The sequence below is a fragment of the Miniopterus natalensis genome, chromosome 5 (genome assembly GCF_054644295.1).
Source record: "Miniopterus natalensis isolate mMinNat1 chromosome 5, mMinNat1.hap1, whole genome shotgun sequence".
NCBI lineage: Eukaryota > Metazoa > Chordata > Mammalia > Chiroptera > Miniopteridae > Miniopterus > Miniopterus natalensis.
In genome coordinates this window covers 84,134,412-84,156,688 of record NC_142085.1, presented here as the reverse complement: position 1 = coordinate 84,156,688, position 22,277 = coordinate 84,134,412, and the positions used below count along the sequence as shown (strand labels likewise).

The 22,277-nt window shown below is 39.1% G+C and overlaps 2 protein-coding genes, 1 long non-coding RNA gene and 1 pseudogene across 4 annotated transcripts in view; 2 read left to right on the top strand and 2 right to left on the bottom strand.

The window, feature by feature from the left end:
- The window catches only part of RGS17 (regulator of G protein signaling 17), a 34,492-nt gene extending 26,032 nt beyond the window's left edge, over positions 1-8,460 (top strand). For both annotated transcript variants that reach the window (XM_016215935.2, XM_087817697.1), the window contains one exon: positions 4,397-8,460. In XM_016215935.2, the coding sequence (XP_016071421.2) occupies positions 4,397-4,585 (189 nt within the window). In that variant the 3' untranslated portion in view covers positions 4,586-8,460. The remainder of the gene's footprint in view (positions 1-4,396) is intronic.
- Positions 3,440-3,802, bottom strand: LOC148093151 (protein yippee-like 5 pseudogene; annotated as a pseudogene).
- Positions 8,461-8,836: 376 nt separating the features above from the next.
- On the bottom strand, positions 8,837-11,324 carry LOC148093150 (uncharacterized). The gene is made up of 2 exons (XR_015714585.1): positions 10,935-11,324; positions 8,837-9,953 (listed from the first exon to the last, which is right to left on the bottom strand). It is a non-coding gene; the product is annotated as an uncharacterized LOC148093150 (long non-coding RNA).
- A 1,153-nt stretch (positions 11,325-12,477) lies between these two features.
- Positions 12,478-22,277, top strand: MTRF1L (mitochondrial translation release factor 1 like). The gene is made up of 7 exons (XM_016215936.2): positions 12,478-12,800; positions 16,400-16,479; positions 18,696-18,879; positions 19,332-19,495; positions 19,758-19,875; positions 21,040-21,176; positions 21,893-22,277. The coding sequence occupies exons 1-7, from the start codon at positions 12,542-12,544 to the stop codon at positions 22,091-22,093; spliced, it is 1,143 nt and encodes a 380-aa protein (XP_016071422.2). The 5' UTR covers positions 12,478-12,541; the 3' UTR covers positions 22,094-22,277.

The following is a 22,277-nucleotide window of genomic DNA, read 5'->3' as shown; positions in this document are numbered from 1 at the left end:
TGTAATTTTCTGAGCACGGTTCTTTTACATCCTTGTGCTAAATTTATTTCTAGGTATTTCGTTCTTTTTGAAGCAACTGTAAATAGGATTGGTTTTTTAGTTTCCCTTTCTGATAGTTCATTATTGATGTATAAAAGTGCAGCTGATTTCTGGATGGTTTGTATCCTACTTTACTGAATTCATAAGTTCTAGTAGTTTATGGGTCGAGTCTTTAGGGTTTTCTATATACAGTCTCATGTCATCTGCAAGTGATGACAGTTTTACTTCCTCCTTTCCAGGTTGGATGCCTTTTAGTTCTTCTTCTTGTCTCTGATTTCTGTGGCTAGGACTTCCAGGACTATGTTGAATAAAAGCGTGGAAAGCAGACATCCCTGTCTTGCTCCCTCCCAGTCTTAAGGAAAACCCTTTTAGTTTTTGCCCATGGAGTATGATGCTGACTTTAGGTTTGTCGTATATGGCCTTTATTATGTTGAGGTATATTCCCTCTGTTGCCACTTTGTTGAGAGTTTTTATCATAAATTGGTGCTGGATCTTGTCAAGTGCTTTCTCTACATCTACTGATATGATCAAGTAATTTTTATCCTTGATTTTGTTTATGTGATGTATCACGTTTATTCATCTGCGAATATCGCAGCCGCCTTACATCCCCAGAATAAATCCCATTTGGTGATGGTGCCTGACCTTTTTAATGTGTTGCTGGATCCGGTTTGCTAGTATTTTGTTGAGGATTTTTGCATCAATGTTCATCAGGGATATTGACCTATAATTTTCTTTATATGTAGTGTCTTTATCTGGTTTTGGAATTAGGATAATGCTGCCCTCATAAAATGAGCTTGGGAGTCTTCCTTTCTCTTGAATTCTGTGGAATAGTTTGAGAAGGATAAGTGTTAGTTCTTCGTTGAATGTTTGGTAAAATTTGCCTGTGAAGCCATCTGCTCCAGGACCTTGTTTATTCAGAGTATTTTTTTATTTTATTACTGCTTCAATTTCACCAGTTGTAATCTGTGGTCTCAGATTTTCTGATTCTTCCTGATCCAGTTTTGGAAGATTGCATGTTTTTAGGAATGTATCCATTTCTTCCAAATTGTCCAATTTGTTGGCATATAGCTGTTCATAATATTTTCTTTGTATTTCTTTGGTGTCAGTTGTTACTTTTCCTCTTTCCTTCCCAATTTTATTTATTTGGATCCTTTCTTTTTTCTTGATGAGTGTGGTTAAAGGTTTGTCCATCTTGTTTATCTTTTCAAAGAACTGGCTCTTCATTTCATTGATCTTTTGTATTTTTTTTAGACTATTTTCTTTATTTCTGCTCTGTAAACCTTGTTTATAAGATGTCTCTTCAGCTAGTCTTCAGTTGGTTATTTAGGTTGATTACGCTACATTTTAGCCCCAATTCTAGTTTGGCTGGGAGGAGGTGAGTGTAGCTTCCCCTACTCTGCCAATATCTTGAATCTTCCTAAGTATTTTATTTTTTTAAATGGAAATAGCAAATGTGTTAACTAAACATTGAATGGTACTGCTTTATGATATTTCACTACTGTTTTTAATTTGAAAAAACAAATGAAACAATTTTACAATGAGGACTCAAGATACTTAGCAAATCAAGTTATTTTGTTTCTCTATCTTAAGATAACTAATATGATTCCAGCGACTGAAAAACGATTATGTCATATTCAACTGTGTTATTATTTCAGAAATAAATTACCTTCTTTCTTTATCACTAACCCAACATTTCTTTCTCCATTGAAACAAAAAGTTCTCAAGTTTGAAAGTAAAAGTACCATTTATAAAAATAGTGGAGTGCATTTGGTGAGACTTCACCTTATTATAACACCACATTACAGAGTAAGATCAACTAGTCAGAACTCCCATGTCAACATTTACCTGCTGAATAGAAGCACAAATGATATTTTTAAGTAAAAGCTGAGATAAAATTCTGTACTTTGTATTACTTTGTACTTGATGACCCCATGACACTAGCACAGAGAATAAAACCTAAGTAATCTAATTACAATTAGATGACAAAGACTATATAGTTCAGCCAAGAGATGTTTAATTTTTTTCTGTATGTAAGTTGGTCTAGCTAGACCACAGAAATTTGGTCTGCATCACCGTTTCCTAACAAATCCTCCCACAGCAGCCATCGCCAGGGTGTATCAATCGACCCAGTTCCACATGGACCACAGAGCTTAGGAATCTGGGGACCACAGATGGAAGATGAGTGGTCCATCGTTGGGACTGTTTCAGACCCAGGACTTAATTGAAACAATGGGTGGGACAAGAAGCCAGAGCCAAAAAAGCTTCTGCCGAATAATTATGATGAAATATGTAGGTATAAATACGAGAGGTTTGCACAGGCTTGAGTACAGCGTGAGACGTAAGTATGGATCAGGGTGCCCTAGACTCGTACAACAGTGAGGACTGAGGCCGCCAGTCGGGACTCGGTGATGGTTCGCCTCTTGCAGGGTTTTGCTAACATGCCATTTCAGGGCAGAGCTTAGTTCCGTTCCCCAAACGTGTCCTAACTGCCATTTATTTTTTTCACTTCCCTTAACAGCATGCCCTACCAGTCCCAACAGGATCAGCATTTAGTGAGGAAAAAAGAGAACTGAATCTCTTCGCAGAATTTCTGCATACTTTTCAAGTAACATTATATTGATTAATGAGTGTTCTGAATTCCCACTTGCATTTCTCCTCTCAGAGATTCTACTTCAAGCCATTATTCTGCTGAATCTTTTTTTAAACATTCAACTATTACTTTATAGTATTATGCTTAAGTTACATGGAAAAGACAACCAAGCAGCTCTGCCCCATTTCAGGAAAAGTTTTCCAGGCAGCCCCAATTACGTGGTGACAAATAACCAGGGATGGTGACATCTGTGGGTAAAGACTGGCGAGAAAGAAGGGGCTCTGGTGCTGGGTTCGCCTCCAGCAAGAATATGACACAGTGGCCAGCACCAGCCATACAAACACTGAACCTCCAGTGCTGCTCACAAATCCGGATCTCTTCCCTGAAGCTAGCAAATCAGGTGAAATAAGTGGGTTAAAAAAAAGCTTTAAAGTGAACCCCAAATAATTAAAAACCATCCTCTTGACACATTGACCTTTCAAAATTTACATAAAACATACCTTTCCACTCTAACAGTGCAGATTTTTTTCCCTCAGATAACCCACCGTGTAGCTGCAGATGGACTGTTCTGCCTTGAGATGTAAAAGAAGGGGGGGGGGTAACAGCAGCTGCACAATAGTCTCTCTACACACTGTCGTTGGATGGAAAATAGGAAATTTTAAAAAGGAAGAAAGGTTCCGTCTTAGATTCTCATAGCCTCTTGTTCCGCAGTTCACGAACCCGACGCTGCTGCTCGGGTGACAGTGTATGTAAGTAGACTTTTGTTTTCAGTGAAGGAGACCTGGGCAAGAGGAAGTTCTCGCCCTTCCTTCAAGGGTGATCAGATGGTGCGTGCCCCTCAGAGCCCTCGCCCTCTCAAACCAGAGCACGTTGCGGATCGCACGGCCTGCCTTGTAACGCTGGCTGTCTCCAGGGCAAGCGCCTAGATCCATCCCAGTTTGCCGCTGTTGCGGTGTTTACAGCTCACACCTCGAACCATGCAGCCGCCGGTGAGCGTGACCTTGACCGTGCTGCAGGGGAGCTACCTGAGAAACTTGTTGAAAAGAAATGCTCTGTGTGCAGGGCCCGCGAATTGAGTGGAGATGGGCTCTGAGCGGTTGGTCGGAATCGTACCACAGTTTGCGCAAGAAGGCAGATTGCACTACCGATATCATCAAGAAAAACTCTGCCCATTTTTATGGTTGAACTTCTAAAACCCCTGAGGTTACTTCAGTCTCCCATTTGTCAAGGAGACTGCACGTGGCTGTGAAATCAGAGGCTGCCTCTACTTAATCTTGAGTATCAAGATCTTCGGATGTGTTCAGATGTGAGGACTACGCAGCTTCCTGTGTCTTGCCAGGTAGACCCAAGACAAAGAGTGTGCTGGGTCCTGCTCTAGGAGGAACTTCCACAGCCCCGGTTTCCTCCTTCTGACAAAGTAGGACTTGGTGGGATATGAAACTATCAGCATTTGAGACACATGTTAATTTTTTTCCAGAGAACTACTCTGCAAGATTTTTACTTGCCCCGTAAAGAGGGTCACCCTGGCTGTTACATAATAGGAGGGGATTCTCTGCTACGTCAGCAATAGGTAGAAATTGTCAAAAACAGTTTTTTGTTTGTTTAATTCAACTTTTGAAGGAGGGTATCTTTTAGACAGATACCGTCGAGATTTAGGTAGTTGGACGTACTCTTTGGAATTTCTCTGAAATGTAATGAACCTATCGTTCTTTAAGTGAGACCTTTTGAAAAAATAGTATTTAATGTGTTGCTCTTATTTCTTTTTAGGTCAGTCTCGATTCTCGAGTTAGAGAGGTGATCAACAGAAATCTGTTGGATCCCAACCCTCACATGTATGAAGATGCCCAACTTCAGATATACACCTTAATGCACAGAGATTCTTTTCCAAGGTTTTTGAACTCTCAAATTTATAAGTCATTTGTTGAAAGTACTGCCAGCTCTACTTCTGAATCTTAATTTTCATTTAAAAACAGAATCCTTTTGGAGGGCTGGGATGGGAGATAAAAGTAGTCAAGTAACACCAGAAGCAGAGTTCCTGGACAACTACAGTTTAGCATTCCTCAGGCTACTGTGAAAATAAAACCATATGGTCTTTGTCTCCATTTTTATCGAGGTTAGCCGTGGTTAACTTTGGAGAAAATACCACACAAAACAGTGAATTGCCAAATTAAGTTTGTTTTAGTCAACACTCATTCTACTTGCAAGCAAACTGTACTTGTAGTCCTATGGACAGTCTCCTAGTGTATCTCCAGAGACTGCATGTGCAAAGTAAAACTGCTTCATTTGCCATGTAGTTGTTGTAATATTTAATCCAATGGCGTAACTTATATCTGTATTTAAGGACTTCCGTGCAATATGGTCTTACAGAAATAATTGCCAAAAAGTTGGCTGTGGTTTGCATTTTTAAATATAACCTAAGACAGAAAAAGCCAATTTTTAAATTGTAACACTGTATTCAACACACTATATACTGTGTTCAGTACACTCATTTCTAAGCCAATATATCTGTACATGAAAAAAGAGCTATTTATCTCTGTTTGGTGGAAAATCCCAGTGGGGGATTCCTCTGGTTGTCCACTGCCAAAACTGGCATTTTTATTGCAGAAGAGTTTGTTGTGTAAAAAAATAAGATGAAAAGAGAAAAAAAGCACAAACTAATTTGAAGATATTCTATCTCAATGACAAATCAGAGTGATATTCTTTTTAATTGTAACAGAAGAAAATGAGTCTATGTATATATCCCATGTCCGATACTGTAATTAATTTATTAAAGACTGGCTCTCCAGTTCTAAAACAGTTGTGTAATGTATGTACTTTAGCAAGAAAAAAAACCAATGAGCTTGATAACTTAGTTTTGGAATATAAAGAAAGGATTTAATAAAGGAACGCCTACATGTAGCATCATAAAAAAATGTTGATGAAAAGCAGCTGTCCCTGTGGCATATTTTCCTTGAAAGTAAAATCCAGTGAAAAGCTAAGTTTTTAACCAATAAAAGTTTTATAAGGGTTATGAAGAACATAATTCTCTATTTCAGACCTTAACTGTTTTCACATAGCATCTTAAGAATTAGTTATTTTAAAAATGTTGAAACCAAACTATCAATTCTCATCCATAATTCAAAGGCAGTGCAGTGCTCAAATCTCCTAGCTGCCATATTATTTTTTAAAGTATCACTAAATCTTTAAAACAAAATACCTGCTTGACATTGGCATGTACTTTTGAGATTCAAGAAAACAGTATCCTATTGTGCACCGACACAAAAAAGTCATTGTCATATTTATATTAAGGCGTTACATTTGAATATTAATATCCCCTGGAAGCTATTTTTTTAATCTTAAAATTATTAAATATAATATTGAGTAACCTAAAATGAAAGTTTTAAAAATATTTATATCCACTGAAAATACTGGCCTTATATTAAGGATGATATTAAAATTATAGGTTTTCTTTGCCATTTTTAACTACCTCTCATTTTTTAATTTATTAAACATTTAAAAAAACAAGTTTGGGTTTTCTTCTTAAATTTTATTTTACTTGAAAGGTTGGCATCATAAGTTTCTTTTTCCATAAACTTAAAACATTTTAAGAATTGTTTTTTTAAGTGAATTTGATTTTCTAATTTATATAGAATTCAGGAGATATGTTTAAAAGGGCTATTATCTATTCCCTATGCAAATATTTTAACTGTTGCAGTGTTTGACAGAATGGGATTTTAAAAAAAGTTTGCAGAGTAGAAAACAAAAAAGTTCTGTTTACACTGGCGTTGCTGACTATCCTACCATATTCAGCACTTTTAAATACCTTATTTATGAAAATGTACTTAAAATACAAATAGAAAATATTTATAATAATTTCTTTTAATAAATGCCTGTTTTTGTCTGAAAGTGTTAGTGTTAAGACATACGTTATCCATGTCAATTAGATATTTAATATTTGAATAATAATTTTCAGTAATATGAAGATAGCTATGAAGATGTTTACAAAAAGTCATATTTTTTCCCTAAAGAGTGAAGAAAAACCTAAAAGAATCATCGCTTCTATTGTGAAGTTCTATTGTTCCTGGAGTATTTTTCTGTTAGATTGAGTTTATTATGCTACTATGATGTATACACATATATGTTGTATAATCATACTTGTTGCCGTGTTTGAAGCACAATAAATTGGTGCACATGACTAGAAAATATGTAACATACTATGATATACTGCATGCATCAGTCTTTTAAAATGTAGACTTTATATTCTCGTTGTTACTATATATGATGGTGACCTGCTAGTCATAAATTATCTTTATAAGATACTTTGGACTCTTAGACGAATTGTCTGTTTGACAATGCTTTTCGTATTTTACCAAATGTAAAAGATAAGGGCCCTTCTAAAGAGCCCCGATCTCTAACCTGGGCATTTGTAGAACACAGATTTCGAAGTTAGTACATCCTTTTGAAACCCGATTAGGAAGTTGTGTTGAGAATGATTCTAGAGTAGATTTACCCAGCAGACGTCGCTAACCATCCTATGTCAGCAGTTCTGCGCTAAATTCCTATTTGGGGGGGAGGGGGGTCCTCATTTAATTTCAAAACGTTTAACATTTCTAAGAGTATGTCTGTATATTTGCAACTCTAAAAAGTTTTAAAGGATGGTATTAATTCCTTCTGTTTTCATTACAGAGCTATATAATAAACAAACAAAAATGCCCTCAAATGGTGTCTATGCTACCATTCCAAGAGCACAATATTTGTTTGGTAGAATTAGGTTTTTGCTCGTGAGTGAATTCCTCGCTGAGGAAGAATTAGCACTTTAGAAGGCATCCGCGCGTTGTCGATTGCCAAGAGAGCTTTGTACTGTTCGGACCTAATGCGCACAGAAAGAGGCTGATGCTTTTTCTCCAGTGCCTAGAATGGAAAGGAAGTAGAGAGTATAGATTATATATAACTACGTGCAGATAAACTGGAGAGCCAGGCTTCTTCAGAGATGGTACGGAGATCACACTGATAGCGGACGGACGACGCTTCCTCACTCTGGGTAATCGTTAGTGTGTCCGCCAAGGGCAACGCACTTACCCAGCAGCGTTACAAGGCAGCTGTAAGCACAGTACATGCACTGGCACATGAACAACTATAGCAAAACACAATTTTGATGGCAATGTTATTAAGTGCAAAAATCAAGACCATAATGTGGTCTTTTTTTTTTTTTTTAATCTTAAAATATGTACATAGGATGACCAGTTCTGATATTTGTTCCTGGTGCATGAGGTGTTTAATGGTAAGTATCCGTTAACGCTGCCTAGGTTCTTACTTACAGAATGAAGTGTGTATCGTATTTTACCTGATAATTCAGTTTTGCAAAAGGACTGTAGAAATAGGTAAATTATGTTTATTTATTAGGGGCAAAAATACATTTTCACCACATTATGCTGATTTAAAATACTACCTGATTCTTAATTTTTAATTTATCTTTTTTTCCTATACACCTTTAACTTATATTGAAAAAATAAGTCACTGTAATTGTGACAAATTACATCTGCAAAAAATACAATATATCAGATGCATAGAGGAAAAAGTATACAATCAGAAAATAACCTTTTGAATGCCACCTAAATTTCTTAGGTCTAAAACTCCTATAGCTAGAACCCTATAAAACATGAATTTTGAAAACTTTGCACTGCACACATTGGCAAATTATTGTGAAAGGCGGTAAAGATATTTCCAGAAAAATTTCTAGCATCTGTATTTATATTGACAGTTGTGACAGTTAATTTTCAAAGTATACTTTTACAGAGTCTTGCATTTGTGTTCTTTTCAGTTCTTTATAAATTTCTGACCAACATGTTAGTTCTCCTAATAGTATTAAATCTGTAAAAATTTTAGCTCTTCCTCACTTGCTACAACTGCGGGTATTTATCAATAAAACTGATACCAAAACTTGCTTCAAATCTTCCCTGTAACCCTCTTAATAGTATCCTTGCAACACACAACAGATTGTTAAGCTTTAGTTCCAAAGATGAGGCTTTAATTATAAATTTGATTTCAAGCTACATTTCTTTCCTGTGACTATGGGCAAATCATTTATCCTGGGCATGTTTCCTCATCTTCAAATGAGGAATATACTTAATTTACAGGATAGTCATAAGAAAGAAATGAAATAAACATGGAAAGAATAAAATATCACATATTACTATTTTAACAAAGTTCTCCAACTCAATAATGATGACCATTTTCAAGAATGTATTAAATGCCATTTTAATGCACTCGTCCCACATTTTTTCAAACCATACTTTAAAAATATGATGTAGTTATTCATCCAAAAGGATACTACCAAGCTTATTTTCAGATGGAGTAATAGATGTTATTGCTTTGTTCAATAATGTGATTCAAAATCACTGCTTTTAGTTGATCAACATCACCCTGAATCTACAATCAAGTAAAAAAAAAATCACACACATACACATGGAGATATAAATATAGTTAGATGTGTGTATGTGTGTGTGTATACTATAGGTTTAAGTCAAAATTTAAATAAGAGAAATCACTTGAAAATTTTATTTCCTTTGGAAATAAAGCCACATTCCCAAGCATAGGAAGAATACAAATATCAAGTAATTTGCCAAATAAATATGCGGGGACTAGAATTAAAATTAAGTTATCCAGACTGGATATTAGAAAACACTGATATTGACATGGACTAGAAAGAACTTTTTAATATTAAAATAGTATGATTTTTAAAATTTTACCATGAAAATATGAAAATAAAAGGTATTTGTATGTTCGTAAAATTTTTCATCAACCTTTTGTTTTTGAATCGTTTCAGATTTGCAGGAAAATTGCAGGTAGTACAGAGTCTCCATGTACAGCACACCCATGAGATAGCGAACCAATAGTGCATTAAGTCTACACGTCCTTCGGATCCCTTAGTTTCTACCTTTCCCTGTTCCAGCATCCCATTCAAGAAGCCACATTACATTTAGTCGTTTGTCTTTAGTCTTCTCTTAGCTGTGACAGTTTCTCCAGCTTTTCTTGCTTTTTATGACTTGGACAGATTTGAGGAGTACTGGTCTAGTATTTTGCAAAACGTCCCTCCATTGGAATTTGTCTGATGTTGTCCCCGTGGTTAGACAGGTGTTCCTGGTTTTTGGAAGGAAGACCCCAGAAGTCAAGTGCCATCTATATCGTATGATATCAGAGACGCATACCATCATCAGGACTTGTCTCTGGTGATGTTGGCTTTAATCAGAGGGCTGAGGTCGTGTTCGTTAGGTTTCTCGACCATAAAGTAATAGAGTTTTGAGAGGTTACACTGCATGTAAATTTACTGGACGTTTACGCTGAGCTGAAAAGTTATGAGCGAATGATTCCTCAGCGTTGCTGGGAGGTTCCATGAAATCATCGCTAACAAATCCTTTGGAGAAAATACAATGAACTGAAGAGTGTTAGCTCGAATACTTATTTCATGGAGGTGAAAGTGGAGTTTTTCCTTTTAGTATAATTACCTTAATCCTCTACACCTCTTTCGTCGTGAAGACTTTAGTCTTACTAATTGTCGTAACAGGTAATTTAAACTGATCATCATTTCGCTGAGTTTTCCCATACTGCCCTCCAATGAACAATAAACGCTGAATATCGAAATAATGTAAAAGACTTGACTTTTTTCCCTTGCTTTAACCTGTGTGTCATAAACACACCGTTTCTTGTATATGATTGTAGTAAGTCTGCTAAATATGAAAAATAATTTCAGTGTGTTTGGTTCTGTGAAGTTTATCATGTTGAGTGTGTGTCGTTTTCTCCCTACCATGGTCACTGTACTTAATCATCTCTCTATTTTGGACTCCACCAGTCTCAGTGGACCTAAGGAAACTGTGGGCGCATGGAGACAGCTTGAGAGGCGCCATGCTTGGTGGTTCTGTAATGCCGGAGTAACTAGGCACCTATACACTGAATCCAGACTGTTTTTCCTCCAGTTTGAGTTGTTTTGGGTTTTTGTTCCCCCTTTCTGGAGTCTGTTTTCTCTCTGTACAATAGACTAACTGAAAATGCTAGAATTTTCAAATGTAATAGAATTTGAGCATGACAATAATGTGAGAAAACTTAGAAGTCTCAAACTATGTATATTTCTTTGAGTTTTCAAAGTAAATCAAATTACAGCTGTTTTCATTTGACTATCTTGTGTAAACCTATGGATATTATTGTAAAATGCACACGCATTACACTGACTTTTTAAAAATGTTTTGAATTAATAAAGAATCCACCCGTATATCCTTAAGTTATTGTTTTCTCATTGGTGTAACATTATAGGAGTCAAAGGTACACTTACTTGTATTATTTAAGTTGCTGGGGCATCTGAGGGAAAATAATTCCTGACCAGATTCTTTACATTCTATAAGGTGATTGTTTATTACATGTTCGCACCTTTTATAAATAAAAGTCAATTCCTGAAAGGACTTGATTTGAGAATTTAGCTGGGAGGTTTATCCTGTTGAGTTCAAATGACTCCTGCCATTTCCACGGCTTAAGAAACACCCTCCACGTGTTGCCGGGGGAAAGAGCTGTTTCCGAGAAACAGCCTGACCGGCCTGTTATCAGATCAGAATTAAAACGGGTCTTAGCCGCCGCCTGACCGGGAAACAATCTTATAAAGCGGCGCGGCTTGAACACACCGGCGGAGACTAAGCACCAAGGTGGTGAAGCGGCCCGGCCGCCGCCGCGCCCGCCCCGCGCTCGCCCCTGGAGCTGGGGCGCGAGGCGAAGGCCGGCCCATTTCCTAAGGTTTTATACTGTCCTCAACAGTTTTGATTAGAGGGCTTAAGGATGACTTGACCTTGTCAAGGGCATATTTTACTTTTTTTTTTTTTTAAAGAATAAATTCCCAGCTTTCCCGGCGTTTCAGCGCCCCGAGCAGTGAAAGCACTCGGAGCGCGGGCACCCGGGTCATCCCCTCGGACCCGGCCTCTGGGTGTGGAAAGCGAGGTCTCCAGCACCGCCGGCGAGACCCGCGGGGGGGGCCGGGCACCCGGGGTCATCCCCTCGGACCCGGCCTCTGGGTGTGGAAAGCGAGGTCTCCAGCACCGCCGGCGAGACCCGCGGGGGGGGCCGGGCTCCCGGGGTCATCCCCTCGGACCCGGCCTCTGGGTGTGGAAAGCGAGGTCTCCAGCGCCGCCGGCGAGTCCCGCGGGGCGGGGCGGGGCCGGGCTCCCGGGGCCGCGGCTCTGCGGGGCCGAGGCTGCAGCCGGGAGGAGCCGCGAGCGCGACGGGCCCGGCGGGGGCGAGGTGAGGAAGCCGCTGGCGAGCGAGTCAGGGACGGGGCCAAGGGACGGGGCCAAGGGACAGGAGCGGGGTCGCGCGGCCGCTGCTCGGCTGCCTGCAGCACTCGGGCCACACCCTGACGGCGCGAGCCTCGGCCACCGACGGAGCCGGGAAAGCGCGGCGCCCGCCCTGTTTCCAAACCTTTCGCGCTAGGAAACGAGAGGCCGGGCGGGCACCGGCACTTCCTCCGCGGGGCCCCGCCGGGGGCGACCGCTGACGGCGGTTCCCGGAAACCCTCGCGGGACGCTCCGGAAAACCCTGGCCCTCAGGGAAAGGCGCGGCCGCCGGCGGCTTTCCCTTTCTGCGCGGACGCCAGCCTATCGCGCAGGAGGAGACTCCACGACCCAGCCAGTAGAGGAGGAGCCCAAGGCCTCCCGCCCCCGCCCCTACCAACTTCCGCTCTGCCCCCTCAACTTCCGGCCTCTGCCAGGTCTGCGGCCTTTAAATGTTCGGCGGAAGTTCCCGCAGAAGCTTCCGGGCGGCCCTTTAAATCCCGCGCGCGTGCCGGGCGGGGCTCGGTCAGCTCTCGCTCCTCTTGCCAAACTCCGCGCGGTGTCGCGAGACTCGCTCCGCACGGAACTTCCGGCGTTGGTCCGCCGGAGCAGTGGCGGCGGCGCGATGCGGTCCCGTCTCGCGTGGAACGTCGCTCGGTGTCTCTGGGCGCGCCCCGCGGCGGCCCCGGGCGGCCGGCACCTGAGCGGCGGGAGCCCGCTGCTGGAGGAGCTGTTCGCCCGCGGCGGGCCCTTGCGCACCTTCCTGGAGCGCCAGGCGGGGTCTGCCTGCCAGCTGCAGGGCGGGGGGCCTCAGCTGGTGGCCGCAGCCAAGCTGCTGAGCGCCAAGGAGCAGGAGCTGCGGGAGACCGAGCCCTTGCTGCGCGGTAAGGGGTCCAGGGAGTCGGGATTCAGAGCATATTCCTGGCTCCTCCTTCACCCTGCGCACCGGGCTGCTGGTGAGGTGTGCGCACTGTTCCCGAGCTGCGGTCCGCCTTGGTTTGGCCCGAGGTCACGTGCTCATCGGTGCGCACCGAGCCCGCCCCCCGTGTCCTCCTTTGTCGTCCCCGGGCACAGTGCCCCGCCCGGTACGCACTCACCTGACGCCTGTTGGTTGGGTGCGCCGGCCCTGTCCCCGTCAGGGGCTCCAGCGCAGTTTCTCCAGGTGGGGTGTCAGGAGAGGCGCGTGCTACGAGCAGACACGTGACTCAGAATCTGAGACCTAGACGTGTGTTTTTATCAGTTTCCCGCGTGATTTGTGTGCATTCAGGTCTGGATGGGGCCCACGCTTCTGCATTTCTGTAAGCTCCCAGGGACGCCGAGCTACTGGTCCATGGGCCATGCGTTGGGGTAGCAGACTCTAGGGGGGGGTCACAGTCTATTTGGGGAAAGAGAATTAATTATACTACAACTAAAAAGTGAGAACAGGTATTTGAATAGACCCAGGAGAGCAAGAAGAACTTGTTGGGAAGGCCCCCTGCAAGAATAAAGGCCTACCCTTAGAGCATATAATAGCTTAGCCTTTATTGATCCTCCAGGCTTTGCTTACCTTTCTGTAGGCATGAATTCATCCATTTCATATAACAAACTATTAAGTAGGTACTATTAGCCTTCTGTGACAGAAGAGGAACCTGAAGCATAGAGGTAAAATAAAGGCTCAGGTTACACAGCTTTTAAGGAATGGAGTTTGGATTGGAGTGACTCCAGATCTCATGTTTTTAAGCACTGTATTCTCTGTTAACCAAGGCAGAGGTGAGATTATGAAAAGTGGCAGATTGGAACATTTTCTAAGGGGTGGATGGTGCTGATTTTGCCCGACCTGCGTGTCTCAGAGGTTGTGCATTGACCTATGATTCAGGAGGTCACGGTTCAATTCCTGGTGAGGGCATATTCCCGGGTTGTGGGATCGATCCCCAGTAGGGGCTGTGCAGGAGGCAGCAGATCAGTGACTCAGTGATGTTTCTCTCTCTCTCTCTCTTTTTTTCTCCCCCCTCCTTCCTCTCTTAAATCAATAAAGACATTAAAAAAAAGAAAGGTTGATTTTATCCTGTTGGCAGAAGGGAGCCAGCAGAAGCATTTAGACTGGTGAGTGAATGTTCGAAATAGCTTTGTTGCTTAGGAAGCTGGGTTTGTGGTGGTTTAGAAGTCAGCCTGGAATGAGAATGAAGATGACATGGAAAACATTTAGAAGGCTAGTGCAGCAGTCAGGTCAGAGTTAAGCAGAGTCCAAATTAAGTGATTTAAGAGAAAAGGCAAATGCCTGGAGTATAAGAAAAGAATTAAGGATATTTTGGAAAATGTCTTTTGGAGAAAAATTAAATTGTTTTTATAGCTTAAGTCAAGCTTAAAAGTCAAGTGGCTTGAAATCCAAGTAGATGTAAGGAGGATTAAGTATTTTAAAAATCAAACTGTAAAGAATTTGACAGAATGTTAGAAAATTGTTGCTGGCAGAATGCTACTCAGCTTAAAAACAGCAGAAAATATCTCTCAGCAACTCCTGAGTTCTTTTTGCATGTCAGATACCACTATCAAAAAAATTATGAAAACTACTTTTTAGGTGCTTACAGCCTAGTGAAGAAAGAGAAGTTTAAGGAGTTAAATAAAAATAAAAGTGAATGAGCATTTGTTTTGTTTTAATTTGTGCAGTAACGAGCAGAGTGTTATAAAAAAGTAAAGACTTGGCATTTAAAAGGATCTTGAAGGGTAGGAAGGAAGTTGCCAGCTAGTGTAAGAGAAGAGATTTGAAGGCACAGGTGACCAGTAGGATAAAGGACCAAATTGGGAGATAAAACATGGCAGGAGCATAGAGTAGATATGGCAGTTAATAATGTAATAAAAACTTGAAACCCCAACAATTAAGAACCTTGCATGACCACCTGAATTTGTAGTATAGACCATGGGAAATTAGCATGTTTTTAAGCAGAAATATGACACCTTTTAAAAGAAAGAGTAATGCTGGCATCAGTGTTGAGGATGAAATGGAGTATTCTTCAGAGACTTTGGTGGCTGATATTTAATTGTATGTTTATTTAAATTACTTCTAGATTTGAGTTCCATCTCTGGCCTTACAGAACACCGCCTTTCAGAACTGAAAGGTACCCTGAGATCGTCCAGCTCAGGTCTTTCATTTTACTCTGGGACTCAGCGAAGTTGGGTGTTTTCCCCGAAGAGAACCGAGCGGTTGAAGTAGGACTAGAATTCATTTTTCCTTTTTCGGAGTCAACATATTTTCCATCTCCCCAGATTTCTTTTGTACCAAATTCTTGCCAAAATAATTTCCTGCCTTTCAACCAACAACTTTCTGAACTTGCTGATCTGAATTTTGCTGTTGTCATTCTCTCTCCTTGAATTAATCACTTTTTTTTTCTGCCCATCCCAAAAACAAACTAAAAAAAAAAAGTCCTTCAGTGTGCTACTGTTTTAAAATTTAATCACGTCGTGTTTTAGGCTGTTATTCTTTGTGACTTTTTCTCCCCTAGAAAAGTATAAAGAAATTAAAGTTATCTCAAATCTTGCCTTGTGTGTGTCATCCCCAGTTCCCAGCATAGCTGGTTCTTAACCATTGACCAAACATACAAACTGATACTTGTAAGAATTTGATCTCTCAACAGTGAGAGCAGTTTATAATAGCTAAAAAATCAAATATCCCCTTCTTCCTATAGGTTGCATGTGGCCCATAAGGTAGAGGAATAAGAAAATATACTTTGAAAGGTAAAAATGAAATCAGAATTAGAGTAAAGCCAGAGAAAGAGGAGTACTTCATGTAAACACCCTGTAAACATTGGGTAGGGTCTAAGTATGTGGGTGGATACTTTATATTAATGAGACGTTTACTAATAAGATAGGAAGTAACTTTCTACTTCTTAGGTCAGTTTTGGTTTAACCGATGGAACCTTCTGCTACTCTTCTGGTCTGACTAGCTCATTGCATTTATTTGTTATACAGTTGAGAAGTTGGAAAACTAAAAGAATATTTGTTAACATTAATATCTGATGGCGGTAGAATTATAGAAAAGTTTAACAGCTTCTTTATATTGTTATGTAGAGATTTCGTTTTTATTTTATTTATGCTTTCTTTGTCAGGGAAAAAAGTTTTTATGCTACATGCTTATGAAAACTAATGCATAAAATGCTATTTTAAATTAATGGCAGTTGCCTGGCCAGACATGGCTCAGCGGTTGGGCATCGACCTAGGATCCAGGCGATCAGGGTTCGATTCCTGGTCAGGGCACATGCCCGGGTTGCGGGCTTGATCAATGAGTCCCTCATCATTGATGTTTCTATCTATCTCTCTCCCTCGCCTTTCCTCTCTCTGAAATCCATAAAGATATATTTTAAATAAATAAATAAAATGAATGGCAGTTATTAAAAGGACAAGAAAGACATTTTTCCCTTCAGCTACAATAACAATAAAATTATTTCCTTGAATTCTGTTGGCAATTTAATACCAATTAAGGGAAAGTTAACCTACTGCCTTTATCTCTTAGATGAAAATGAAGACTTAAGGAAACTTGCAGAGAATGAAATTACTTCGTGTCAAAAAGAAATAGCTCATTTGAAGCATCAGGTATAGTATTTGTACAAAGAAGAAAGCATTACTGCTATTATTTCTAAAGAATTTTATTAGAGGTTAATAAAAACAATTCAGGACTTAATTAGCTTGTTAGTACTTAGAATTATAAACAGTTTTTTAAAGCAGGAAAAAGCATATTCCCTGTGGTCCTTTTTTTATCACTAAAAGGATTGTAGAGCTCTGGCACAGGATGAATGTCACATTAATAGGATTTGCTGGAAAGGCAATGAAATATTGGCATTCTGTATCCCCTCTTTTGTTTTTGTAAGAGAGATGAAGGCGGGGTAGACAATAAGTAGGAGAAGTTAAGTGGTGACGGTAGATTGTGAGCCCCTTGGGAACAGGAACGCTTCTTTATCTTTGTGTCTTTGGCGCTCTTAGAATGCCAGACCTAGAGTAGGCCCTCAGGATTTTTAGAACTGAATTGCAGGAGAACATATAGGAGTTAAATGAAGAGTAGTCATATTAAATTAGAACCACCCTTTTTTAATTCTGTAAGGCAGAACTTAAAGGTTTACAAGAGTTATCGCTGGTGATACAAGTAAAAGAGCATGGTAGGGTGAGGAAGGAGCTCAGAAAGTGGGTGCTTAATTTAGAGGTTCTCTTCTCTAGCCAAATGTGGAACTCATCAAAAAAGTGGAACTCACTACCTACTCTGCAAGGAAAGTTCCACTATACAGTGAGAATCTCATATAACTTGGCTTCTACCCATTTTCTATTTTTTTTATGTGTATGAAATAGGTCATGTGTATTAAAAGTTTCTGCACATTGGCTAGTAATTAACAAACATGTAAATTGTATCATTTGTTAGTTCAAGATTCCAGTGATCCTGTTGTATTGGCATAGGCTAGAGAGATGGGAAGGTAGTAACAACTATAGCTCCCAACCAACATCAGGTGTGATGTTTCAGAATTCAGGTAGACTTAGGTTCAGATCCTAGCTCTTCTAGGTTATAGCTGTGTGATATTAGGCAACGACATTATTCAACTAAGCTAAACCTAGTTAAACTTAGTTTTCACACCTTAAGGTGGAGCTGTTAATCATACTGACCCAAGATTGTTTTAAGAATTCAAAGTATGGGCGCACTCCCTGGAGCATGCTTGAGCCCCTCCTTTTCTCGGTTGTGTATTTTGCTCTCTCCTAAACCCTAAGGGTCCCCACGAGACTTGGAACCAGGGGAACAGCAGGCAGTGGCACCTTGTCTCAGGCTAACCCCCCTGAACCTGTCTCCCACACCCCCTTTCCTCTGACTTTTTAGTGAGCTAAAAGCAGCCCCACCTTGGCCCACTCTGTTACTGTGACTTGCTGCTCAGTGAGTCAATGCAGCCCCGCGTGGTTCTTCCTATAACGTTGTTCCTAGAGGGTCAGAGCAGCACTGCCTAGGTTCTTTCCTGTTGCTTCTATCTTAAGCTCTTTGTTTCACTGTCCCCAGCTTTACTCTCAAAATAAAATAAAAAAAGAAAAGTATGTGAAGTGCTTAGGAGAATGCCTGTTGTATATTAAAGAACCAGTAAGTGTGGGTAGCTCTATTTACTGAACTCACCTAATCTAAGGACTTTTATTCTATATCCCCTTAATTAGTACATACTGAAATGTGAAACATTATAATGGAAGGAAGATTGATGTAGGCACAGGATTTGCATTCTATTACCTGGTCTGTCAGTCACACTTTGCCCTTTAACAAGTCATTTAATCTCTGTTAACTTCATTTTCCATGTAAAATGAGGGGATTGGACCAGGTCATCTCCAAGGGCTTTTTCAGTTCCAAAACTGCAAGTTTCTTTTCCACATTAAAGAAGCTTAAAAAAACCAAATGAATGCAATTTATTTTTGTTTTCTGCCATACTAGGCTGTAAATTACAAAAGGACAGTTAGAATCTTTTTCATTCTATACACAGTAGTGTCCTACTCACAGCAAGCTCTTAATTAATGGAGTAGAGAAGTGATGGAAAGTATTCATGAATACCAAAAAAAACCTCTTTCAGCTGAACCTTGTAACATAACTTAAATGTAACATTAATATATTCTAGAAATTATGCTTATGTGGTTCTAATTGGCAAGATGGTTGGGCAGTAATCAGCAATATTAAATTTGCTTAGAGAAACTTTACGTAAATTAAATATTTAAAATCCTGCATCTAATCATTTGCCTCTTTTTTAAAATTTTAAGTAATTCTTAATTATAGAAGGGGTGATATTTTTTATTTACAGATTCTCTTACTTTTGGTTCCCTCAGAAGAAACAGATGAAAATGATTTGATCCTGGAGGTAACTGCAGGAGTTGGGGGTCAGGAGGCAATGTTGTTTACTTCAGAGATGTTTGATATGTATCAGCAATATGCTGCTTTTAAAAGATGGCATTTTGAAACCCTGGAATATTTTCCAAGTGAAATAGGTCAGTGAACTATTTAATTTGTTTTGGGAAAAGTATAGATTTATCTACATATGTCCTAGGAAAAGGGCTGGAAAGACTGGGCTTTGGAATTTATTTGTAAGAATGCTTAAGTAGTTTCATGTGCATCATTTACTAAATATTATCAATTTTGAAAGGGCCTATAAAATGTTAGGCATTCAGTACTCACTACTGTCTTTTAAAAGTGGTCTTTTAGACATGTTATTGAGTCATTTAACACCATAAATGTTTTATGTTTAATTATTACAAGCAATGAATATATTAAGTATTAAAACATGGAATATTGTAGATTTGTTAAAGTTTTTCAGTATATTTTACCATCTATAGATTGTCTTGTAGCTTTTAAAAATAAGTCTCAAGATGGTAGAAGTGATGGTCAAATGTTTATAAATGGTAAGAATAAAAAAAGAATTCTTTTCCCCAATATGTTGAAGGTGGGCTTAGACATGCATCTGCCAGCATTGGGGGTTCAGAAGCCTATAAGCACATGAAATTTGAAGGAGGTGTGCACAGAGTACAAAGGGTGCCAAAGACAGAGAAACAAGGCCGCATCCATACTAGCACAATGACTGTAGCAATATTACCACAGCCTACTGAGGTAAGGCATCCCAGGCCCCTCTCTGTGGGATCCTAGCAGGGTTTGTTTTTATAGTATATTTTGATCTGCTACTCTTCCAAAAAAGAAAAAAAGTTTAAAATAATGGTATCTTTCTAACTACTCTGTATTCTTAAAATTAAACCTATAAATCTCATAAATTTTATACGTAGCATGTATTTATATTTATAAATGGATAGTTTGTGCCTTTGAACAGTTCATACATGTAACATTTTTAAATCCCAACTTTTCCTCTCCTGTATAGATTAATCTAGTGATTAATCCTAAAGAATTGAGAATTGATACCAAGCGAGCCAGTGGAGCTGGCGGGCAGCATGTAAATACCACAGACAGTGCTGTCCGGATAGTTCATCTTCCAACAGGTATGGACTTATTCAACACAAAACATTGAAGAAAGAAATCAAATTCTGAATGACTTGATTACTTTTCCACTGAAATAGATCCTCGATTACCAGAGGAATATATATACCAAGGATTTTTTTAAATGCTTGATTTATGTAGACTCCTTAGCTGAAACTCTGCAGGGTAGTTAGTTGCAAAGCCAGGAAGATGAAGGGATCTAAACCCAGGAATTTCTATATTCGTGACTTTGAAGAGGTGTGGATAGTGCTTCTCAGATTTATACTTAGTACATATCACTATTTAAAAAAATCCTCACAGTAAATTCATTGTCATGGGCTCTTCTTTCTCAGAAAATGCTCTAAGTCACTAGTTCTTAGCTTTTTTTGAAGGGAGAAGGACATGGGTTCTTTTGAGGAACTAAAACATGCTCATACGCAAAGTTTTACATATAATTTCAGGGGCTTCTTTCCATTAAGTCCATCCGTAGACCTCCAGAGGTTCTGATTGTAGGTAGGTAGGTAGGCAATGGAGTTGTAGAAATATTTCCTGAACCTTCAGTATACTGTTAGGTAGAACTGCAGTGATTCACATGTGACAAAGAGCAGATGGATAGCAAACCTGAGGTATCTAGAAAGAGAATACAGGACTCTCACAATGACCTATCTTAAACAGGCGTAATTCCCATTTACCTGTAGTGGTTGATGGGAGTAATGGATTGATGGTTTTGTTTTCTTAAATATGAAGAAATTCTCATGTTAAACTTTAAAATGATGTCTTATGTAATACATAGTATGTAAACTAGAATAGAAAATGATGGAAATCTTCAAAAACATTAATAGTGATGATCCCTATTAATAGGGTTAATTTTTATATTTTCATTTCTATGATGATGAGTTATTTTTAAAATTGTGGTGGCTGGTTGAGGGTATGGAAAAGCAATCCATATTAAATGATTACTATTTATTGTCTTGTATGTATGCCTTCAATATGGAAATACTTTGCACTGTAGTTCAAACTTAAATTTTGAGCATGCTGATACCTATAAAAATTATTTAAGTCTTCCTTTCATATTAGAATCCTGTGTGTGTCCTCATAAAGAAAGGAGAAGGGAGAGAAGGATTATTCCTTGATAATAAATGAGGATTTTTAAATTAAAACTCTTTAATTCTCATAACACTATTCAGGTGTTGTTTCCGAATGCCAACAAGAGAGATCTCAATTGAAAAATAAAGAGATTGCCATGAAGAAGTTACGTGCAAAACTATACAGCATGTATCTAGAAGAGGAAACAAGTAAAAGATACAATGCTAGAAAGATTCAGGTAAAACTGAAATGAAAAAATACTTCAAAAGGACATTTTTAAATAAGTGTTTTTATGTATGTTACAATTGGTTCCAATGTATTTGTCAAAATAAGAAAAAATAATTTAAGTAGCTCAACCAAGGGCTATGCTTGTTTTGTAATAATCTTAAACCTGTGCTCTGTTTTCTATATTCAAGGGTGTTTTTCTCAGACTTTTAATCAGTTATTTAAAAACATACATGGAGTCTCCATTCTGAAAATTATGGAAGGATGGAAAGCAAACTGAACTTTCTTCCTGTTAATTTTATAACTACAAACCTTTTAGCAGTACTATATTAATGGGAAATTCATCACTTTGTCATCACTGAAGATGACTCAATTCAGAGATTATTAGTTACCATTGAATATCACTGCCACACTGTGTGTACATCAGCACCATGCAGTAGGTATTCTTTGTACTTTACAGATGGAGAAACTAATGATTAGAGTTGAAATAAACTGCCTGAAGTCACAGGGCATTGAAATGGCAGAGGATTCAGATACTAATCTGCTTTTAAAGCCCCTGTTCTTTTTTTCTCTATCATGTTCTCATGTTATTTGAGGAGTCATGTTAAAACTTGGTTCTTACATTGTTTCAAATTATAAAGCAAGAGCTTAATCTCCAGTCACATGAAATTTGTAGATTTAGTTGCCCTGAATCTAACTGTATCTCATATCTTTTTTTAATATATATAGATTGGAAGTAAAGGAAGGTCAGAGAAAATAAGAACATATAATTTTCCACAGAACCGTGTCACAGATCACAGAATAAACAGGTCGCTTCATGATCTTGAAACTTTCATGCAAGGAGAGTATCTACTGGATGAACTTGTTCACTCATTGAAAGACTATGCTGATTATGAATCTTTAGTAGAAATTATTTCCAAAAAACTTTAAATTGATTTGTTATTAAAGGCTTTTAATAACTTCTGAAACTTCTACAGTAAATCATGTTGTGTGTAAATAATGACCAGTATTGTCTTGAAAAACATGAGTTAATATGGTTGGAAGCAATATGCATATTTTTAAGACAGTTTATGTAAATTTCAATGTATTAGTAAAAAATATACATACAATATAA